This window comes from Gavialis gangeticus, unplaced genomic scaffold (genome assembly GCF_001723915.1).
Source record: "Gavialis gangeticus isolate Ggan-Ray unplaced genomic scaffold, GavGan_comp1, whole genome shotgun sequence".
In the NCBI taxonomy this organism is placed as follows: Eukaryota; Metazoa; Chordata; order Crocodylia; family Gavialidae; genus Gavialis; species Gavialis gangeticus.
This window is the reverse complement of record NW_017728995.1, coordinates 29242955-29262937: the sequence shown is the minus strand read 5'-3', so window position 1 is coordinate 29262937 and position 19983 is coordinate 29242955. Positions and strand designations below refer to the sequence as shown.

Genomic DNA, 19983 nt, shown 5'->3' with positions numbered 1-19983 from the left:
CCTGTTTAAGTGATATGCCTTCTGAAAGCCTTCAGGATGATAACAAGTCTTGCCTTATAACACACTTGGGAGCCTGGAGATCAGGAACATTTGGGATGAAAACTAGATCACCAGAGCCTTGTAGTTTAACACAGATAATGCCCTAGATGTCCTTGAAGATTATTAGGGGAGAGTGTGAGGCACCTGACAGAGGGCCTGAACTGCATGCGAGGAAAAACAGTAGGAAGAAGAGTGGCTTGTAGAGGGAATGGGTGTGTGGCAGGTGACCAGGAATAGAGCTCTGTACAAGGAGTAGAATTCTTTGCAAATAGCCTAGCCCCCTGCCATTCTTCTGTCTGTTTCCCAGGTCCTGGGGAACCAGATCCACATGCATGTGACCCCCGAGGAGTATGGTGCCCATGTATGCAACCTGCAGATGTATGAAGCTGTGTGTTCTGATATCATCCGGCGCTGGGTTTATCCTCTGACTCCAGAGATAAACTTCACTGATGACCCAGCACAGAGCTACACCCATTCCAAGCACAACATCTACCGTGGGCGGGACGTGAGCCTGGGTCATGACAGTGTGCTGGATGAGAACGTCCTCATTGGTTGGGGAACAGTCATTGGCAACAACTGCTCTATTACCAACAGTATTGTTGGTCAGAACTGCAAGATAGGTAAGTGCCAGAGATGGGAGGTGTGGGGGTGAGCTCACAGGCAAATTGAGGCTGCCATTGAGATTCAAGGGAATTCAGCTCTGCTGAACGGTGCCAGATTGGCATTCATGGGAGGAGGGAGCGTGGGGAGGCTCTGTTCTTTGGGTGGAGAGAATGGATCCAGGCCTGGGGTGTTGGGGGTCCAGCTAATGCCAGGTGAAACAAGCTGTGTGAGAGGGAAGGCACTTCTTGCTTGGGGAGAAGGAAGCAGCTTCAGATGCCAAGGGACTGTGTGTGTAATGTCTCCTTAACTGATCTGCCTCATTCAGATCGGTGCCCTGGGGGTGGACAATCTCCACATCCTGATCTCACGCCCACAAGGCTCCTAGCATCCTTGCTTCACAATTTTGAATAAAGCTTCATTGTTCTCACTTTACCCACAAGTGGGAGGCTTGTTAGTGCTGCAGTCTAGCTGGATTGACAGACTGCCCATTCATTTTCCTTCTGCTTGCCCTGGTCGAGAGAGGACTGTGGAGCCTTGCAACCAGCTCAGCCAGCACATCTGCTCTCTACGTTGCCCAAGGGCACCTTTTAGTTCTAGAGCAAATGGTCTGGATCTTCTCCAATGCATTCAGCATTGTCGCAGTGCTGAAATACAGGCTGGGAGCTGGGATCTTCCTTGATCTTCATTTCTGTGCTTGTGTGTAACAGGTGACAGAGTTATCCTGGATGGAGCACTGATCTGGAACAGGGTCAATGTAGCAAATGATGCGGAGATCCGGGAGTCCCTCGTCTGTGATGAAGCTGAGGTGAAGGAGAGCGTTAAGTTAAAGCCTCGCTGCGTTCTCACTTCCCAGGTGAGCTGCTTTCATGTTTGCAGAGCTCCACCTACTCACCCTCGGACAATGGCTGGACCAGGGCAACTTGGAACGGGCCTGAATCAACTAGATCAGTCCAGCACCCAGAATGAGGGCTGGTCCAGGTCTTCCTCTGGTTGGGCTGTGGATTAATTCTCCCACCCTGTCCCCTGTGTAAGGAGTCTGGCTCATCTGGTGCTAGACACCACTACTAGTTCCAAAGGAGTTTCAGGGGTAAGCAGTGTTGAGGTAACTGCTGCCTATTGAAGGGGATGGGGATAACAACAGAGGGAGCTGTGCTGCTGTGCCTCACATAAGTGTGTAACTTTTTCACTTGCAGGTGGTGGTGGGTCCTGACATCACCCTCCCGGAGGGCACAGTGATCTCACTGCACCCCCCAGATGAGGAGGAGGATGAGGATGATGAGTTCAGTGATGATTCTGGGGTGAACAAGGAGGAGATCAAAGTGAAGCTAAAAGGTTTGTGTTTCTTACGGACTCTTGGGGCTTGTCGCGTGTGGAATTTTTGCCCTGTATGGCCCAGCCCATGTTCTGAGCTCTCTCACACCCCAGGATGGCAGAAAGTCTTACGCTAAGCTTTGTATATAGTATTAGTGGAGTAACTGCAGCTCCCCTGCAGCCTTTTCCTAGGGGATAATGTGATATCACTGTCCTTCCCAGCACTCAGCTTCTTAGTTCTGGCATGAAGCACTGGGGACTCTAGTGTTGTACATTCACCCTAGGATATGAGCCCATGCCAAAACTCAAATGAACGGCTAATGCTTAACCAGTCATTCAGTTCAGGATAGAGGCTGATACCTGGTCTTCCTTCTTCCTCTGCACCTTAGGGAGCGCCTGAACCGTATCCCTTTTGGCCCATGGGATATTGACTCTTATCAGCCTCCCTTTGCATATGGTTCTAAACATGGGTCAGGGCATGTAAAGCAAGTTGGATTGTGCTGCTTGTAGGCCAAGATGAAAAGATAGCGTGGTTGTCTCCCCACATACCTGGGCCAAAGAGCTACAGCCCTTGCATGTCAGTGGGCGACCCAGGCCCTGCTGAGTGTATCACCTATAGTGCAGACCCTTCGGCTCTGCCCTCACTCTCCCACAAGAGGGCAGTCCATCTCGGGTCTCCTGGCCATCCCTGTATGTTCCCCTTTAAACACTGTCATCTCTTTTCAGGCTACAACAAGCTGGAGGTTGGGTCAGAAGGGAGAGGATATCTCTGGAGAGCGGCCAATGAGAACGAAGTGGATGAGGAAGAGCAGAGACAGAGCTTGTGGGGTGAGGAAAGTTTAATATAGGCACCTGGGAATAGAGAGACTTATACAAGCACGTGCTCCTTCAGTTGGATAGCTGCTGAGGGGGCATTAATGATGTCTGTATGCAAGACGATAAAAGCTGGCGTGCTCAGCTAAACTAAGGATGGCTTCCTGAGGAAGGGGATGCAAACTCCATGATACAGAGCTGGGCTAGGAGGAGGGGGGAAGGCCAGGGGAATGCTCTTGGGTTAGACCAGTGGTTCTCAACCAGGGTGCTGTGAGATCTCTTGAAGGGTGCCACACAACATTAGCACTGTTAGGTTTGCAAGCACCTATACCTGAGTCACAAGATCAGCCCAGAGATTTCCAAAAGGAATGCAGAGCATCCAAACCATCCTGCTCTGCCGTGGTCTTTCCAAGTTCTTTGCCACAGAAAATTTGCTCTCATATTTTCTTTATATATATAGCCAAGAAACGAGTGAAAGTGAAGAGCAGGCATTTTCTGAGTAGGCCTGGAGTCTAAGGGGGTTGGGAACCTCTGGGTTAGACAATTGACTCATGCTGAAATGAGGAGATTCTTACTTTTGCCTGTAGCACTTGGTCTAGGTGATTTTCAGACTGGCAGATGTTGCTTCTTTGATGATGCTTTTTGGCTTAAAAATTTTATCCGCAGCCATAAAAGGCTAGAAGCACTTTATTCAAAGGGGAAGGCTGAGATCCTGGAGCACAATTCTCAATTGTGGATGGATCCCGTGGCAAATTCTCTGGCTGCCCAAGTGGTGTAGTCCATGGGGTCCTGACTATAGTTATGGTGTTGTGTGGCACAGACCTGCCTTCTGAGCATTTAGGGACCAGAATCACTCCTCTTACACTCTCCAAATGATGGTTCCAGCTCTTGCTGTTCCTGCACAGGCTTGTTGTATCAAAATAACAGACTTCCAAGCTTGTGTCTGAGCTGTTAGGGAGGAAGCCTGTTAAGTGTCCAGTACTGTTGCCTGTCACTGAGGTTTTCCTGTTGTCCCTTTGGGGTGTGTACTTTGATTGTCCTTTTCCCTAGAAAAGCCCAGCTCAAGCTATATCTGTCCTGCCAGACTTCCAGCTCAAGTGACTGAGTTGTTGTTCACTGACTGAGAGTGAGCAGTTTTACTGAGATGCTTTCTCTGTAACCCTGGCCACATGCTGCCTTCTCTGATGCTTACAGAAGCACAGTTCCCTTGGCATCAGGCTCCACTTTCCCATTTAGGTTAGGAATGACTGGGCCTAGAAGTAGAAAATCCCCTAGGCAGATACCTCAGTGCTGTCTGTGGGAGGGTGGCACCTGCGGTACCCCTGTTTCCCCACCAGTTGAGTGACTGCAGCTCCCTTACTCCCAGGGCTGCCTCTTAAAGGTGACTTTTTTTTTTCGGTCTTCCTCAGGCCCCCACTTGAATTTGGGGGAAGAGAGTGAGACAGACAGTGATATAAGCTTGGACTCCGACCAGCCAGACAGTCGGTCTGCTTCCCCTCAGCTGGATGACATCAAAGGTAAGAGACCTAGGACTGGGGTCAGGGAGAGACCTGAGCCTGTAACCACTGGAGTGAGCCTTATGCTGATAAGGGTGCTTCAAAACATCTTGTGTTGCATTGTCTCATACTTCCTGCTCAGTGTTTCTCATGTGCTTTATTTTTCGTGGGTCTTTGATGTTACTTAGGCTGTGGAACCAGAGAATGGTAGAAGCCCCTTGTCCAAGTGCATTTAACACAGATTTGGGCATAGCCCTGGGATAATACAGAGAGATGTCGGGGGGCAATCCTGCACTGGTTCCCAGGGGAGGCTAAGGGGATTGGTGGACTCTGTCTCTTCTTTTCCATGCATGGTGCATTTATTCATAGGTATTGTGAATATGGGCTTGCATTGGGTTACACATGGCAAATGCCAGCCCTCTAGTCGGCTTATCCCTGCACCTGGCAAGGGGGTGGTGTTCTCTGTCATGGGAGGAGTTGGGTGCTGGGCTCCCACCTCTCCTCTAATGGCCTCTCCTTGTTTGGTTCCAGTGTTCCAGAATGAAGTTTTGGGCACCCTGCAGAGGGGCAAGGAGGAGAACATTTCCTGTGACAACCTGGTCCTGGAAATAAACTCTCTGAAGTAAGTGCCTCCCTTGGAACTGCAGTTCCCACGTATTACACCCAATAAGCCTGACACATGGGGCTTTGGGAAAAAAGAAAAAGGGAAACAATGTCAGTGACCGTGGGCATGGCAGTCTAGGAGGATAACTGACCAGTGACGATGCAATGTGTGCCCAACTCTGTAACCTCTGTACCATTTAAGTGTCCTGAGTCCCAAGGCAAGGGATTAAATAGCTCTTGGACATCTGTAGGCAAGGCCTGTATTAATTTAGGCAAGGAGCTACCACTCTTACAGTGCAATATTTAATCAACAAGTCCAGAGCCAAGACTTCCACATTTGATGTGGCATTTCCACTCTGCTTACACAGCAGTCAAATAGGCAAGAGTTAAAGAATGGGATCTAATAGTGTCTTTTACCCACTGCTGGTTAAATATGAGTGTTTCCTTTCTTCCCTCAGGACACAGTCAAAGTGAGCTTGCTGTCCCTGGCAAAGCAGCACATTACACTTTGAAGCCAGGTCTTTAGGAGCGGGGCATTTAATGAGACCCGTTGCAATTTGAGCATACTTCTGACTGTGTGATTGGGTTTAGAAAGGACTTGGGGCCAAGACAGGGAAGTTTAAAATTCAGCTTTATTCTTAGAAGAGTGTGCTCTGCATTAGAGGGAGAGACTTCAGACAGCAGCCAGGCAAAGACTTGCTGTGGTTGGAATATTGTGCCAGAGGCTGCAGGCTTATGGTTCCTTTTTGATGTCCCCTCTTCCTTACAGATATGCCTATAACATCAGCCTAAAGGAGGTGATGCAGGTGCTCAGTAAGGTGGTCTTGGAGTTCCCACTGCAGCAGCTGAACGGAGAACTGGATCCTCAACACTATTGCGTGTCGTTACTTCCTGTGAGTGCACCTTCTCCCTCCTGTGATTCTCCATCTGTTTCCCATTATTGTGCAGCATACATGGGATTTTAGAAAGAGAAGGCCCCATTCCCTGCTGCCAACTTACATTTGACAAGTTGTAGGAACAAGAACTGGGTGCTCCCTTCCCCTTGTGCTGCATACCATACAAGAATCTCAAAGAGGTGTGGGGGTAGATTACTGCTTGGAAATGACTTGGTTTTTGTTGGACACTCACTTCTACTCGACACCTATTACATCGGGTTTGGAGAATGGGGGAGTTATGTGGCTTGTAGACGCACAGAAAACTTCCTTGGCGTGTAGAGCAACATGCCTAATGCTTCTGTAAGTGGATGCCATAATGCAGCCTAGTTCTGTTTCTGAGATGCCTCTTGTTGGAAACCTGCAGTAGTTAAACACTTTGGTTCATGCTCATTTGTTCTTCCCCACGAGGCACAATTTTCCAGGTTGGAGAACCTCCTATTCTGTTTACCAGTGTTCTTTATGAGGCCCAGGCAAAAATATACTCCAGTGAGAAAATGAATTGGGGTGAATGCTAGAGCAGACTTCAGACTGTAAGCATTCCTGTAAAGCAGTGTAACAGAGAATTGACTATCTGGAGGCTGCTGTTACAGGGGAGCTGAGCTGGAATAAGAGGCAGCTCCACCATTTTCTGGATCTTGCAGTGAATATCTGACATGCGGGAAACATTGGAACAGGGTTACTGCAGAGAAGTAGGTGAGTTGGGGAGGAGCTGAGCCCATGGCTTTAGCTCCTTTTGGAATAAAGGAATATAGGAAAAAAAGCAAAATAAAACAAAACAGGCTGCCCCTGTAGCAAGGTGGTTCCCAGTGATGCCGGTCTCAGTTCAGGGCTGTGTTGTACTAGATGCTGGACAAGCGAATGCAATATTCTTAGCCAGAAAGTGAATGAAAGGTAAGATGTGTGGAGGGGGCATGTTTTGTGTATAACTTTTTTTCACCATGGCCATATTGGCAGGAACATTTTCCAGTGTAAGCAGCGAATCTACTCTTCAGCCTCTTGCACGATGAAAATTAGGCGAAAGGGACTAATTTTCTGGGTATACTGATGATGTCGCAGGGACAAGTGGAATTTTGCAAGGCAGGTACAGAGGTGCTTTGCATGTATTCATATTGGCATATACCCTTCCCAAATGTATTGAATACAGACATTACTTGTACTGTCGCAAGCAGGTTTTCTGTGATCACATGCAGAAACAATTTTCCAGCAGGGTCGCCAGCTTGTCCAAGTCTTCCCTTGAAAAGAGTAGCCCACATGTATGCATCTTAGGAACAGTGTTATGTATTCAAGTCCTTCCCACATGCAGAAATTTTAGTGTAGCGTTTCCCAAACTGGAAATTGTGACTCCTGGGGGAGGGAGGAGGTGTGTTATGGGTGGTCAGCAGTACACTTAAAATGAGACAGTGTATCAAGCAAGCCTTGTAAAGATGAATGCCCTGTACTGCAACAGTGCTGAGGACCCCAGTCAAGGACCCAGATCCCATTATGCTAGACATAGAAAGTCCTTGCCCTAAGGAGCTTGCAGTCTGGGTATAGGACAAGAGATAGCAGATGGATGTAGACAGCTGGAGAAGGCCAAGGAAACAGAGGCAGCAGACTCGGAGGAATACCTGCCTATGCATTGTCTAGGATGTGTTCCTTCAGAGTTACCACGTTGTGATCAGAGAACCCTTCACTACCAGTAGCTTCATGCAGGCCAGACAATTTGTGTGTGAACTGCACAGTGCTAGAACCTTTGCTGGTACCAGAATTACGCCAGGACAGCCTTGTGCAAGAAATTCCAAGCCCTATTAAAACAGTTTTGGTCGAAGTGAAGGCATTTATGGCCAGGAGGTGGCCAAACCTCACACAGCCGTGTTGCATGCTTTGTTTGGTCTGTGAGGTCTTAGAGATGGTGGAGAAAGAGGGATTGGTTGTGAAAGGGTGGATAGCAGTGCTCTTCCAAAGCAGCTCAGAAGGGGAAAATTGTGGAAATACCATAGTCATGATGTACAGTTTGACTTGAAACCACAGTGTTCTGAAGCAGTGGCTTCCATGAGCATGAAGCCCTCAAAGTTATGACATTTTGAAACCAAATACCCGCAAGTAAGGCACATGGTCAGGGCTCTTTCTCAGAGGAAACACAGAGCCTTGAGAAATCAGCAGGGCTGGGTAACTTGAACTGGCAGTGTTGCCATAAGCACCCATCAGGCATCTTGTTTGGTGTCTTTGTGAATCATACTGGAGTCTATAATATAGAAAAGTTGCAGGAAAACTCCTACTTCCCTGAACTTCTGACATCTGGCTTGTGTTATAAGGCCTGATGCAGCGGACAGATCGAAGACCATTTTTGTCACATAACCTTGTGTTGTGGATGAGGATGGCAGACTTGGAGAGTGGCTTTTTGGGAGTCTGGTATGATGGGGTAGCTGTCTGTTGTCTGGGTTCTAGCACTGGAGGCATGTCTCCAGTTCTGTGAAGGAGACATTCTCTTTCACAACATTGTGCAGGGAAAGCGGCAGCTGAAGGCTTATTCAGGGATTGGTTGGTGATCCTCACTTTCAGTGGAAGCAGCTAAGTTGAGTCAGCATGGATGATGCCAAGGTGATTGCTGATTGAAGTCACATCTCAGTCGCACTTGTGCAAAACAACATGCCTAAAGCATGGTCGTGGCACCTTGTGGTTGAGTCTGGGTGAAATTCAGATCCAGCTGCAGGGACTAGGTTTTGGAAAACAGGAAGAGCTGGAACAAACCCACGTGTTCAGGGTGCAGTGGATGCAGCGGTGGGGCCTGGACCCAGTGTAAGAGGAACTGATGGAAATCTCCCATGACAGGAACTTGCAGTGGACTTTTTTCTAGCCAGGTTTTCTGCCGGGTGGTGTTTCTCTTTAGGGATCTCACCCAGTTTTGGTTGCAGAAGTCTTGAACGTTCCTGTTTTCTCTTTTGCGTCTGTGCAAACCCAAAGTATTGCAATTCCTCAGTATGGCTGAAGTGTATTTTCCCACATTCAGACTCGCATGGAAAAATCTTTCATCCTCCAGAACAGTTCCATTCACGACATGGAAGCTGCTTAATAATTGCTGCAGTGCATTTAAGGGGGAAAGATCACATAGAAGGGTAAAATGCAATGACTTGTTGCTGGAGATGGGGGAGGAGTGTTGGCATTAAACAGGTAGCCCAGGGGTTAAAATAGCTCCTGAAACACTCCAGCTTACAGCTCTGCACTATTGTTTGCAATGCCACAGTGTTGGGACCTTTGTGCCCTATTTTTGTTGATGTGCTACGAGTCAGTCATTGGTAAATATGTAAAATCCTCCTGTTTTGTACTTGCATTCTTGTCCCTCATTCCCGCACTGGATGCTTGAAACCACAGAGATCCAGCATGTGCCCAAGATGGAAAAGGATTATAAAGAGGAGCTGGAGTGTGGTGCCCTTGGGAGCCATTTGTGATGCTGTCTGGTGCTGGTGTGGCGCACTCTGTGTTCTTAGCTCTAGCTGTCTTGGAAGGTACTTCAGGTTTCTGTGCGTGGCATTGAGGACCTCAGAGCTCTCCAGCTGGCAAAGCCGCTACCTCTCAATGGTAGTGTTGGCTGAGAGAGGACATGGAGGAGAAAGGGCTTGCCCTGAAACTCCGGAGAGGTCCCTTTTGCTATTGTCCCGGCTCCTCTGTCCTCTCAGCAGGCAGATGTGTTCGTTCCCAGAGGCAGCTGCTATCCCAGGGCTGCAGCAGGGCAGAGTGAGAACCGCTGGGTAGGTGCACACGGAGGAGGTTGAGATGCTTTAAATATTTAGCCACTGCTTTGCCTGTTGTCAAAGTGACCCATTTAAGCAGAAGGAAAGCTCGCTGACATGGCCGTCTGCTATGTTAAAGAGAGCTACTCACCCTCAATCCGTGTGAGGCTAAGCAGAAGGCTTTGTATCGAGTTCTTTTCTGGCTGGGCACTTTGAAAGCTCTTGGAAATCTTGATCAGGGTGTGTGCTTTCCACGCTACCTGGAGCCATCCCTTCCCAGATGCGCAGCGGTCAGCAAGCTGCTTTGTGCTGTCTCCTCTTCTTGACAGTGTACCAGTGAGAGCAGCTGGGGATTCCACCAGAAGCACAGTGCTTGAAGAGTCGGCCCTGAATCCTTAAACTAAAGGTTTAATTAAATATAAGCCTTGGAGGGAGAAACTGAGATCAGCTGGTAACATGGCAGCTTCCTGTCTGTTATGTCTGCTCCCCCTTTCTCTTGGCAGATCCACTATCCTTGCAGGCACTCGAACACATGAAGACTGAGTCTCTGGATACTTCTGCTGCTGTGTTTTTGTTCTAAAGGGAGGCCATCCTGCCATGTTCCCTTTGGCTCAGCTGGGATTTATGCCCTGCACAGTCTTCCCTTTAACATTTGGTTCTATTAAGAATAATTGTTGCTTTTGCTGCTTTCCAACAGAACCTCCTTTTTGATACCAGGTGCTGTTGTGGACTCAATGTGTCTAATTGACCTACTGCTGTCTCTTATAAAATGGCATCCTTTGAGCTGCCTGGCTCCTTTAATCTCCTTTATTATAACATTAAAACACATCACTGACATAGCTGCCAGGTTACGCACACACAAACAGGGACAGAAGTTGATGTGTCTGGGGACACCTAGTAGTTCTGTATCCTGTCTGTACAGGTGTCCCCTTAGCCCTACTCAGGTGTTGGGCCGGAGACTCAAGTGGTCTGGATGTTATGCAGATGGCTTCCAGAAATGTTCTTCTCTAGGTCAACTTCTTTTATAAAGTCTCTGTCCCCACTGGGCTCAAGGCATGTTGGTACTGAAAAGTCTTGTAATCCAGGAAACCTTCTTTCCTCCTGCAGCTGTTGAAGAGCTGGACCCCCTTGTTTAAGAACTACATTAAGCGGGCGTCAGATCATTTGGATGCCTTATCTGCCATTGAGGAGTTCTTCTTGGAACATGATGGCCTCTGCACCTCGATGGCTAAAGTAAGTTTCCCCTTCGCAGCTGGGAGGACTGGTGTTTCCACCATCTCTGTGACCAACTGTGGCTTTGTTGGGTTTATCAGCTTGTCTTCCATCAGGAAGGGGAGTTCTTTGTTTCTGCTGGGAGGGGTATGTAGAAGAATATCTGAGCATAGGTGGGGACCAGTACTGGCTAACAACATGCTACCTGGAGCTGCTATCTGGTAGTGTCTGACTCACCGGAGGTGCTACAGAATGGGCGGGAGCATTTACAGATAAAGATTTGCTTCATTGAAGCATCAAGCCCCCTTTCCCCCCAAATTTGGAGAATCCAGGAAGTTTTTAGCTGCCACATGAAATTTGCCCTGCTTCAAGATACAAAATGAGCAGACGGATAGAGTGGGACCCCTTGTGCAGGCCGAACCTGATGTAATCTAGGGATAAAGTGTGTGGCTGGTAGGCCTCTCCACAGTTTCAGCCTGGGAGAATATTAAACATGCACCTCTCCCCTCGCCCGCACCTTCAATTACCAGATTATTTCTGCTGTATAACTTTTAAACTTCCCCCTCCCAGTCCAAAATCATTTGACAAATGATTACTTTGCAAGGCCCTGTCTCTTTCGCAGCTCTTCTGTGAGCTTGCCTGCACCTCAGTTCCTCAGTAAGGAGGACTCTTAACTCCTGCTCCAACACAAGAACTAAGCATGGACTAAAGCCAAAAGACTTCAGCTCAGTAAGCCAAAATGTCCTTGAATTACAGTGATTGTCTGGCACACATCCATTGTTCTAGGGGCCTAGGTTTCCCCTGTGGCCAGGAGTTGAAGTGACACTTTATTATTGGAGCTGGCATACACAGCCAAAATATTCTGCCGCAGGGGGACTCATTGCAAAGTGTCTTATCAACTTGAGCATAAAGTGGTGATGAAGCACCAGAAAGCAAGTGTGCATTTGGCCTGACACCTCCTTGCTGCATCAGGCAGTAGCTTAATTCTACAAATGATCAATTGCATTTGACACCCACCAGAAGGCATCTTTTAGAAAAGACTGTACAGGGATGAGTTGCAGATGTGGCTGCTACAGATAGGGCCAGGTGAACCACGTTGGCAATTTTCCCTGCTGCCACTGCTGCAAAAATTGTATACATCTGCCTCTGCAAACACGAGAGGTCCCTGTAAGATCCATTTCAGTGCTGGTTGTCAGTGCACTTTAAAGAAGAGAAAGAGATGGCTTCCTGAACTGGAGGCTGGAGGGTGGTTTGGGACTCTCAACACCTAAATGCTTCTCCCTGCATCCTTTGGAGTTGAAAACCATGAGAGGACCTCGGACTCAAATGGTTTGTGCACCAGAGCAGCCAGATGCTGGGAGCCTGGCTTGTGAGAAATGCATTAATTTTAATCAATAAAAACCACAAGGAAATGCATTGTATCCTCTCCTACTCATGATTGTGTTTGGGAGACACAGGTCACAATTCACAAGCCTTTGTCTGTTCAGTGTACTAATCCCAGAAGAGTTGCCTGTTCTGTAACCCCCAGCGGCTGTTCTCTGATGGTTGCAGGTGCTGATGGCCTTTTACCAGCTGGAAATCCTGGAAGAAGAGATGATTCTCAATTGGTTTTCTCGGCGGGACACATCTGATAAGGGCAGGCAGCTTCGCAGAAACCAGCGGGTAAGTCTGTAGTAGTGGAGGATTCACTAGCGGCCTTGCGTGGCCCTTGAGAGATCACTGACTGCTTTTTTCTGGAGTAGTGATCATGGTACATTGGATCAATGAAATACATAGGGCCTTTACATAGAGAAGAAGCTACATGACTGTTTTTTTTCCCTTCTGTAACTGGACTGTGATTGAATAAAGAATGGAGGTAGCAGGGGGAGACAGGTTTTTTAGCAGGTTTTGCAGGAACCGAGTGCTGGGATCACACCATATACTTTGAACTTTGAGAAGCCTCTCTAAGCTAGACAACTATTTCAGATGGGCTGTGGGCAAAGGCAGTATTGCCTTCTGCATGAAACCTTTCTACCTGGCTAGCCAATCTCTTGGCATCCCCATCTCTGAGCACTTGCAGTGCTGAATGGTTGGTTTCAGAATAGTCATTTCATAACTGGCTTGCGATTGCCAGAAACATCAATGCTTTCTTTGTCATTGAGTCACAGAAAAATAGGGCTTGAAGGAGCCTCAGGGGGTTGGATCAAATCCAACCCCCTGTTCCATGTAGGACCATCCATGCCTAGACCATCCAAGCCCAGTGTTCGTCTAACCCAGGGGCTGGCAAAATATGACCTGTGGGCTGGATCCAGTTCACCCAGGGGTTGTATCCAGCCCATGGGTGGATCCCTCAGCTCAGGCTTACCCAGGTTTGTGGGGGCCACCCAGGCTGTGGCACATGGCTGGTCCCAGGTGTGCAGCAGGGCTGGGGCAGTGTGGTAGCCAGATGCCTCTTCCTGGCAGCCCCTGCTGTGGTGGTTTTTTCTAGTAGCTTCTACCAATGTCACCACTGCCACTAGACTCAGCCCTGTTGCCTGGCCACCCTGACCAGTTTGCCCTGCACCCATTGTTGGGGGTGCCAGATGGAGTGGGTGGGCAGGGTCTCTGTGGAGACTGGCCTAGGACCCCCGCAGGCAGGGCATGCTCAACCAGGTGTGTGGGATGGGGCCACGGCTGGACGGGAAGCAGGACAGGTGGCTGGGGCCTGAATAACAGGGTGGTGACAACGTGGGGCCAAGGCCGGAGCCGAGTTGTGATCTGCTCCCTGCATGATGGATTGTGCCCAGCCCAACCCAGGAGGGAGGTGGAGTGCACACCTATAACCTGGCCCCTGCTGCATCTGCTCCAGCACAGGTGTGCACAGGCAACCCCAGTACAGCATAGCTGCAGAGCAGCGTGGCTTCAGCAGATCACGCCCGGATTAGCCTGTCTTGCTGGGCTGTGCCACTGCACCCACGTTGTACTGGGGCTGCCCATGTGCACCTGTGCTGAGTGGCGTGGCCCAGCATCATGGGGCAGCCTAATTCGGTCATGGTCCATTGGAGCCATGCCACCCTTCAGCTGCGCTGTGCTGTGATTGCCTGCGAGTGCCTGTGTTGGAGCGGGGGCCCCCCACCTTTGTTTGCTTTGCCCCCCACCTGCGTCAGGCCAGTCACAATCTGTCCTGTGAGGAGTGGATCGGCCCTGTCACTGCCCTGTGATCTGGGCCCTGGCCCTGCTTGCCTGTTGTGCTCCTGGATGCTAGTTCCTGCCTGGCTGAGCATGCCCTGCCCTTGGAGGTCCCAGACCAGTCTGCATGAGGACCCTGCCTACCCACTCTGCCCATTGCCTCCAGTCTGTCTGGTAATCTACAGCTTGGGGATTATTTAAGAGGCTTTTGGAAAACTAGGTGCAACTGTCATTGCTTCTTTCTCTTTAGCTTTTGAGGGGTCAAGGCTTGGCCCCAACCTTGCTTTTTTCAGTGGGGTTCTGGGGGTGCCACGGCCCTAAAGAGGCCTCTTTTGGGATCTGAGTAGGATCCGTTTCCTATGGCATCTGGATTTAATTGTCTCTTTCTGCTTGTTTGCTCTGTTTTCACTGCTCCCAGTCTCCCCCGCCCTCTGAACTGTGGTCATGTCTGACAGCTGAGACCCTGCAGTCATCTTGTTAAAGTATCTCTGCTGAGTGGTTTATTTTACATAATTGCCTTTTGTTGTCCCTGCAGCTTCAGAAGTTTATCCAGTGGCTGGAAGAGGCAGAAGAAGAGTCGTCTGAAGGCGACCAAGACTGACGCAGCAGGCTGACATGAGATGGGGCGCTCCCACTGCCTTTTCAGGAGGGAGGGAGGGACCTCTTACCAGCCAGGCTTTGCCTGGCAGGGTGGGCCAAGGAAGATTGATGCCAGTGCATGGTGTGTGGGTGTGGGGCCTGAAATCTAAGTGACTGACTGACAATCCCATTGTGTATTATATTACATTTATTCCTAGCCCTTCCCTCCCAAATGGCACCTTACATGGGATAGTCACAGCATGATGTGAGAACCAGTGGGGGAAAATAGGAGATGCATATGTCTAAGATCTTTCTTGGGGCCTATATGTGGTGTATTAAGCTATCTATTGGGAGGCTCTTGCTCCTAAAGTGGGGTGACAGAGACAGATGCATACAAATTCCCTGTCATTTTGAACTATTTCTGGTTTGTGTAAATGTGGTCCTATGACCAGATTCATTCAGAGTCGCTGAATTCTTTGAGCTCACGTATGAAGATCCCCTTCCTGAGGGATAGTGGCAAGGTTGGCACATAAAGTGCAGCGTTAGTGACCTGGAACTCCTGTGGCGACAGAAGGCCTAGTTTGAGTTTGCCTAAGGTACCCTGGAAAGAAGCCCTCGGGCTGTCTTTCGAGGAGGAGGAGGAGGACCTCTGGCTTTGAGGCATACCTGGATCTAACTTGGACTTGTCCTGTGGTCTTGGCACAACGCATCATCTTTTGTGTCGGTAACTTTGTGTGCGTAAAGGGGAAGATGCTCACTTGCTTGTCTTGCAGGGGGTTGGTTGCATAGATATGCACTTAGCCAGTGAAGTGCTGTTTGGAGCAATATGACGTGCCTTTCCTGGACCTCTAGATGCTGGCAGACATGGTGCTTTAGAGAAGAAAGGTTTTATTTTTTTCTCTCTTTTTTTTTTTTTTTTTGAAAGGGAATGGAGATGTTCAGCACCAGCTGAGCGTGCTGCTCAGGGCTTTGAGTAGTCCTTTCACTTGTTGATGTTACGTGCCCTGCTTTGAGTGTTAGCAACAGCACCAGCCAGTCTTTAAGGGAAAAGCAGGCTCCTGAGCTCTGTTCTAGTATGAAGAGAGGAAAGGGCTTTCCTTTTAAGTAGTATTTTTCTGTTTTTGAGTCTCCCTACAAGATTTTTGTTCCACAGACTCTCAGAGCAAGTGGGATTTTTTTTATTTATTTATTTATTTATTGGGGGGAAGAAGAATGAAAGGTTCTTCAAAGGGTTGCCAACCTAGGAGTCCCAAGGTCAGTCTTGGGTGTGCAGCAGGAATGAAGGCGGCCTTTTTTTTCAGCCCACCTCTACTGCACCATCTTCCCATGCTAGCAATAGAGCACTCAGGAGCAGCATTTCTGTACATGTCGCTGTGCTACTTCCCTCCCTTGTTCTCCACCAAGAGTGGAGCAGAGAATCTGCTTACAATTGTCCGTAGATCATGTCAAACATGCTTACCTTGCCACTGTTCCTTTAGGAAGAGGAGTGTTAAATAGATCCCTTGGGGAGATGGATTGGACCTGCTCACTTGGCATGTGTTCTGGGTCAGTGGTGCCACATGGTTTTGTGGTGGGGCACTGGTGGAGGGTGGGAATGCTGCCTCTTACACACGAGCACTGGGAAGGGGTGATCTTTGAGCACTCACCGTATCTGGACTGTGCCTGAAGGCCCTTGGTTTCTCACACTGTGGAACCCAGTCTTGTAAGCGTCGGGAAAATAGTCGGTATCTGAACTTTCTGTATCTGCCAATATTTAATTCAGGGAGCGATTAAAACCATCCTGGTATAAACAATCAGCTGTTTGAGTACATGTCTCAGAGCGTGGCATTACCCATGAGTTCTGCTCTGGTCTCACTGACTTCTCCATAATAACCCATGGCTACCTTATTTCACAGGAGTCCCCTGTGGTTCAGTTGCCAGACACTTATGCAACTACAGCCATGGAGGTCTTTGGATTTTGTCTCAGTGGCCTAAAGGGAGGATGGAAGGTCTGGGCAACCTCCACCCTTCCAAAAAAATTCCTGCCCAGGCATAAGCATCGAAGATCTGGGTGGCCCTCATGCATACACCATGATCCAGGAGGATCGACAGTTTCCACTTTTATTTTTCAAAACAATCCAAAGTTGTGCTTATAACAGGCATAAAATTAGTGCGCTCTGTGGCGTGGGGTAGGTGTTCAATCCTATCCAGCAGCATTACCATTAGGAATCGCAAGTGAACTCACCCAGTTGAAACTCTGGCACTTCAGATTCCTGCAGTGGGTGAGGCTCCTGTTTATTCAGAACAAGTTAAAAAGGTGTGCTTTAAACCTGGCTAAAGCATGATCCTCCCTGCCATACTGCGCATTAAAGTATGTCCTACACTATACCCTGCTGGGGAAGAGGTGGGTAACAAACCCTCTTTCAAAAGTGTTTACCAGCCAGCTGCGAGATTCAGGAATTTGAAAATCTCCCCAGACATCTTGAGTATTTTTGATTTTTTATTACAGCGTAAAGAAGGTTAAAAAGAAGGTTTCGTCTGTAATTCCGTAACTGGCTTGTTTTGGCTGGAGCCTCTGGATTCTTTGTGCCAAGAAACAAACAATTCTGCTTTCTGTGTGTTCTGCATTCCACAGCCTGAGGTCTCTGCTCTCAAGTGGCCAAAATCTCTGTGTTGCGAGCCACCATCTGACCCAAGAGTTGCAGGCACATACCTAAGGTAGAGGGTTCAAAGGGCTAAGAATGTCGCTACGTGAGGAAGCTTTGTCCTTACCCTCAGAGTCTCTTCTGCGTGGGGTTCCCCCCCTCCCACCGTGGTAATCTCTGGCTACGTTGCTCGGAACAGAGACCAAGTAGCATATTTGACATCCTCCAAGGCAGAGCTGTGTTGGGTTAAAATTGCTCATTCTAAAATGGCAGATAAACGTGCGTGTGTCTAGATGTATATAGACATACATGTGTGCATCTATAGATACCTATCTCTGTGTGTATGGAGAGTTGATGATGGCATCAAAGAGCAGGATGGGCCCAATGATTTGCATGGCTTATTCAGAAGTGAGCTGGATGGAGGCAAACAGTGCTTTGGAGAAAGAAGCTTTGACTATGCAGTGAAACGTGCTGGGGTTTTTTTTTAAGAGCAATGTGAGTGGTAGAGCCCTGAGATTTTTTTTTTAAGGCCAAAAAGGGCCAGTGCAGTCATCTAGTCTCACACCAGATCAGAACTGACCTGCTGGGTCCTGCATCAGGCCATGATTTCTGCTTGAATGACAACGTATCTTTTAGAGAGACATCTCTGCTTCGTTTAAAGAATTAAGTGCTGGAGCCTAAGCCTATTCACCTCACCGCATCTGGGGCTGGGCTGAGGTTTTTGTGCTGTGCTAAACATTTCATAGATTTCGTAGACATCGGGGCTGGAAGGGACCTTGCGAGATCATGGGGTCCAGCCCCCCCGCCCAAGGGGCAGGAAGTCAGCTGGGCTAAAATGATCTGAAATGCCTGAACCGAGCCTATAGCTGAGTGTAACGGCAGGAGCGATGGTGCTCAGTGGTGCTGCAACGCTTCTTAATGCAGGTACAAAGCTACAGCAGCGATTCTCCAGCAGGGTGTTGCAGCACCGGGGTACCCTGAGATCCTTGGAAGGCGGCGTGCCATGCGATGTTAGCGTTAGGTGTGCAGACGATTCACAAAATAGAGGTAGCGAACCGTGGTCATCTGAAGTCGGGCAAAAGGCAGGATACAGATGCACTTCATAGACTAACTACACCGGAGAGGCATAAGCGTTCGTGAGTCTGAGCTCAGACTCGCACAAGCTTATGCATCTCCAGTTTGGTCTGTAAGGCGCATCCCTGCCCTGCCTTCGCAGGATGAACGCAGAGATTTCAGATAGGAATTCACAGTGTTGACACCACGCTGGCCTCTTGTGCCCGTTCTGAGTTCTTAGCAACAGAAAAACTGCGCTTTTGTTTTCCCACAGTCAAAAAAAAATAAAAGTGAAAACTAAAAACTGGCATTTTCTGAGGGGTGTCAGGGGTCTAAAAAGAGTGAGAACCACTGTCCAGTCGGTGGCATGGGGCTGCTTCGCCTAATCCTCTCCTGCCAGTTTCTTTGGCTCCTATCTCAGTGACTCCGCAAGACTTCTGCGGGCAGCTGAGTCTCTCTGTGCATTGGCTCAGTGTATTTAAGCACTCAAAAGCCACTGCTGTTGTGTCTTGGTCAAGGATGCAAGTTTCAGCGTTTTCGGTTGTAGCCGTGTTGGTCTAAGGACACAGGCAGGCCAAGTTTGTTGGGTGGATGTTAGATCTTTTGTTGGAAAGAAGTTCTTTGCAAACTTTCAGGCACAAACACTCTTCTTCAGGCACAGGGGGGCTCTGCTGGTCTGAGATGTCCAAGGAGTGAAAGGAGCTAAAAGTGTGCCAGGATGTCAGTACAAGATTGCAAATAGGTGGGAATTACAATCCCGTACTGACATCCTGTCATGCTTTTTTAGCTCCTTTCACTCCTTGGACGTCTCAGACCAGCAGTCTCCCTCTGCCTGTTCTTTGAAAGCTTTTGGGTACCTTCTTCAGGCACAGGGAGACCGCTGGCGTTTTGAGATCTCCAAGGAACTGCACGTTTCTGCATTGGAGGGATGGAGGCGAGCCAAAAGCCTGTGGCTGTCACGTTGCCTGCCTTGCACCCAACTTCCAGCAGGCCCTGCTGCCTGCATGTTGCTGCAAGCCTGGCACAATGAAAGACTTGCTCTCTTTAGCTAGCGATAAAAGGCTTCCAATGGGGCAGTGAAGTTTCCCTGCCTGTGCTGTGGACATGGAAAAGCCGGGGCAGGGAAGACCAGCCATGGGAGGAAAATGTCTCCTGCTCATCAGCAACCCCTCGATTCAAGGATGGTCACTGCCGTGGCTCGCTGATGGGCGACTTCGAGAGTTCAGTCGTTGAGTGGCAGACCTGTCCGGAGGAGCGCCCGGCTTTTCTGTCGGAGAGGGTAGTCTGTAGGCCACAATTTCTCTCCTTTTCCTTCTGCTTTCTTCTCTGCTTCAAGGGCAGGATGCTTTACCTCGACATGGGCGGCCGCTCAGTTGAGGTTGCAGTGCTATTCAGCGCGTCCTTGTAGCGTTTCCTCCGGCCGCCCCGACATCTCCGGCTGTTGGCACTCGTGGTGGGAGTCGGTGGGCATTTGCAGATGGTGTCCAGCTTGAGGGTCACGGGCTGCAGGCCGGCAACGCTGGCTTCGGCGAGGATGCCGCGTGCCGCACTCTTCGTGTCGGTGGTGGGGGTCTTCGCGTTGTGGCAGAGGTGGGGGATCTTTGCGTTGTGTTGGCAGTGCAGGATCGTCATGTATCATACCAGCGGGGGAACTTGTCCTGGCGTGTCGGCGGTGGGGGATTGTTACCTCGTGTTGCGCGGGGGGTGGAGGACCGTGGCGCCGTGTTGGTGGCGGGTGACCTTCGTGTTGCGCGGGAGGTGGCGGACCGTCGCGTCGCGTCGCGTCTTGCCGGCGGAGGAGGATGGTGGAGGCCCTTGTCGCCGCGTGGCGGTGGCGGCGGGGCGGGGCGGGGCGGGG

The 19983-nt window shown here is 49.4% G+C and overlaps 1 protein-coding gene across 1 annotated transcript in view; it reads left to right on the top strand.

Moving 5' to 3' along the window:
• EIF2B5 (eukaryotic translation initiation factor 2B subunit epsilon) overlaps positions 1–16244 on the top strand; it is a 29578-nt gene extending 13334 nt beyond the window's left edge. Inside the window, exons 7-16 of the mRNA XM_019503403.1 lie at positions 347–659; positions 1350–1495; positions 1836–1974; positions 2680–2781; positions 4176–4283; positions 4794–4884; positions 5635–5758; positions 10618–10743; positions 12274–12384; positions 14405–16244. Coding sequence (XP_019358948.1) covers positions 347–659; positions 1350–1495; positions 1836–1974; positions 2680–2781; positions 4176–4283; positions 4794–4884; positions 5635–5758; positions 10618–10743; positions 12274–12384; positions 14405–14470 — 1326 coding nt within the window. The 3' untranslated portion in view covers positions 14471–16244. The remainder of the gene's footprint in view (positions 1–346; positions 660–1349; positions 1496–1835; positions 1975–2679; positions 2782–4175; positions 4284–4793; positions 4885–5634; positions 5759–10617; positions 10744–12273; positions 12385–14404) is intronic.
• Positions 16245–19983: the final 3739 nt, after the last annotated feature.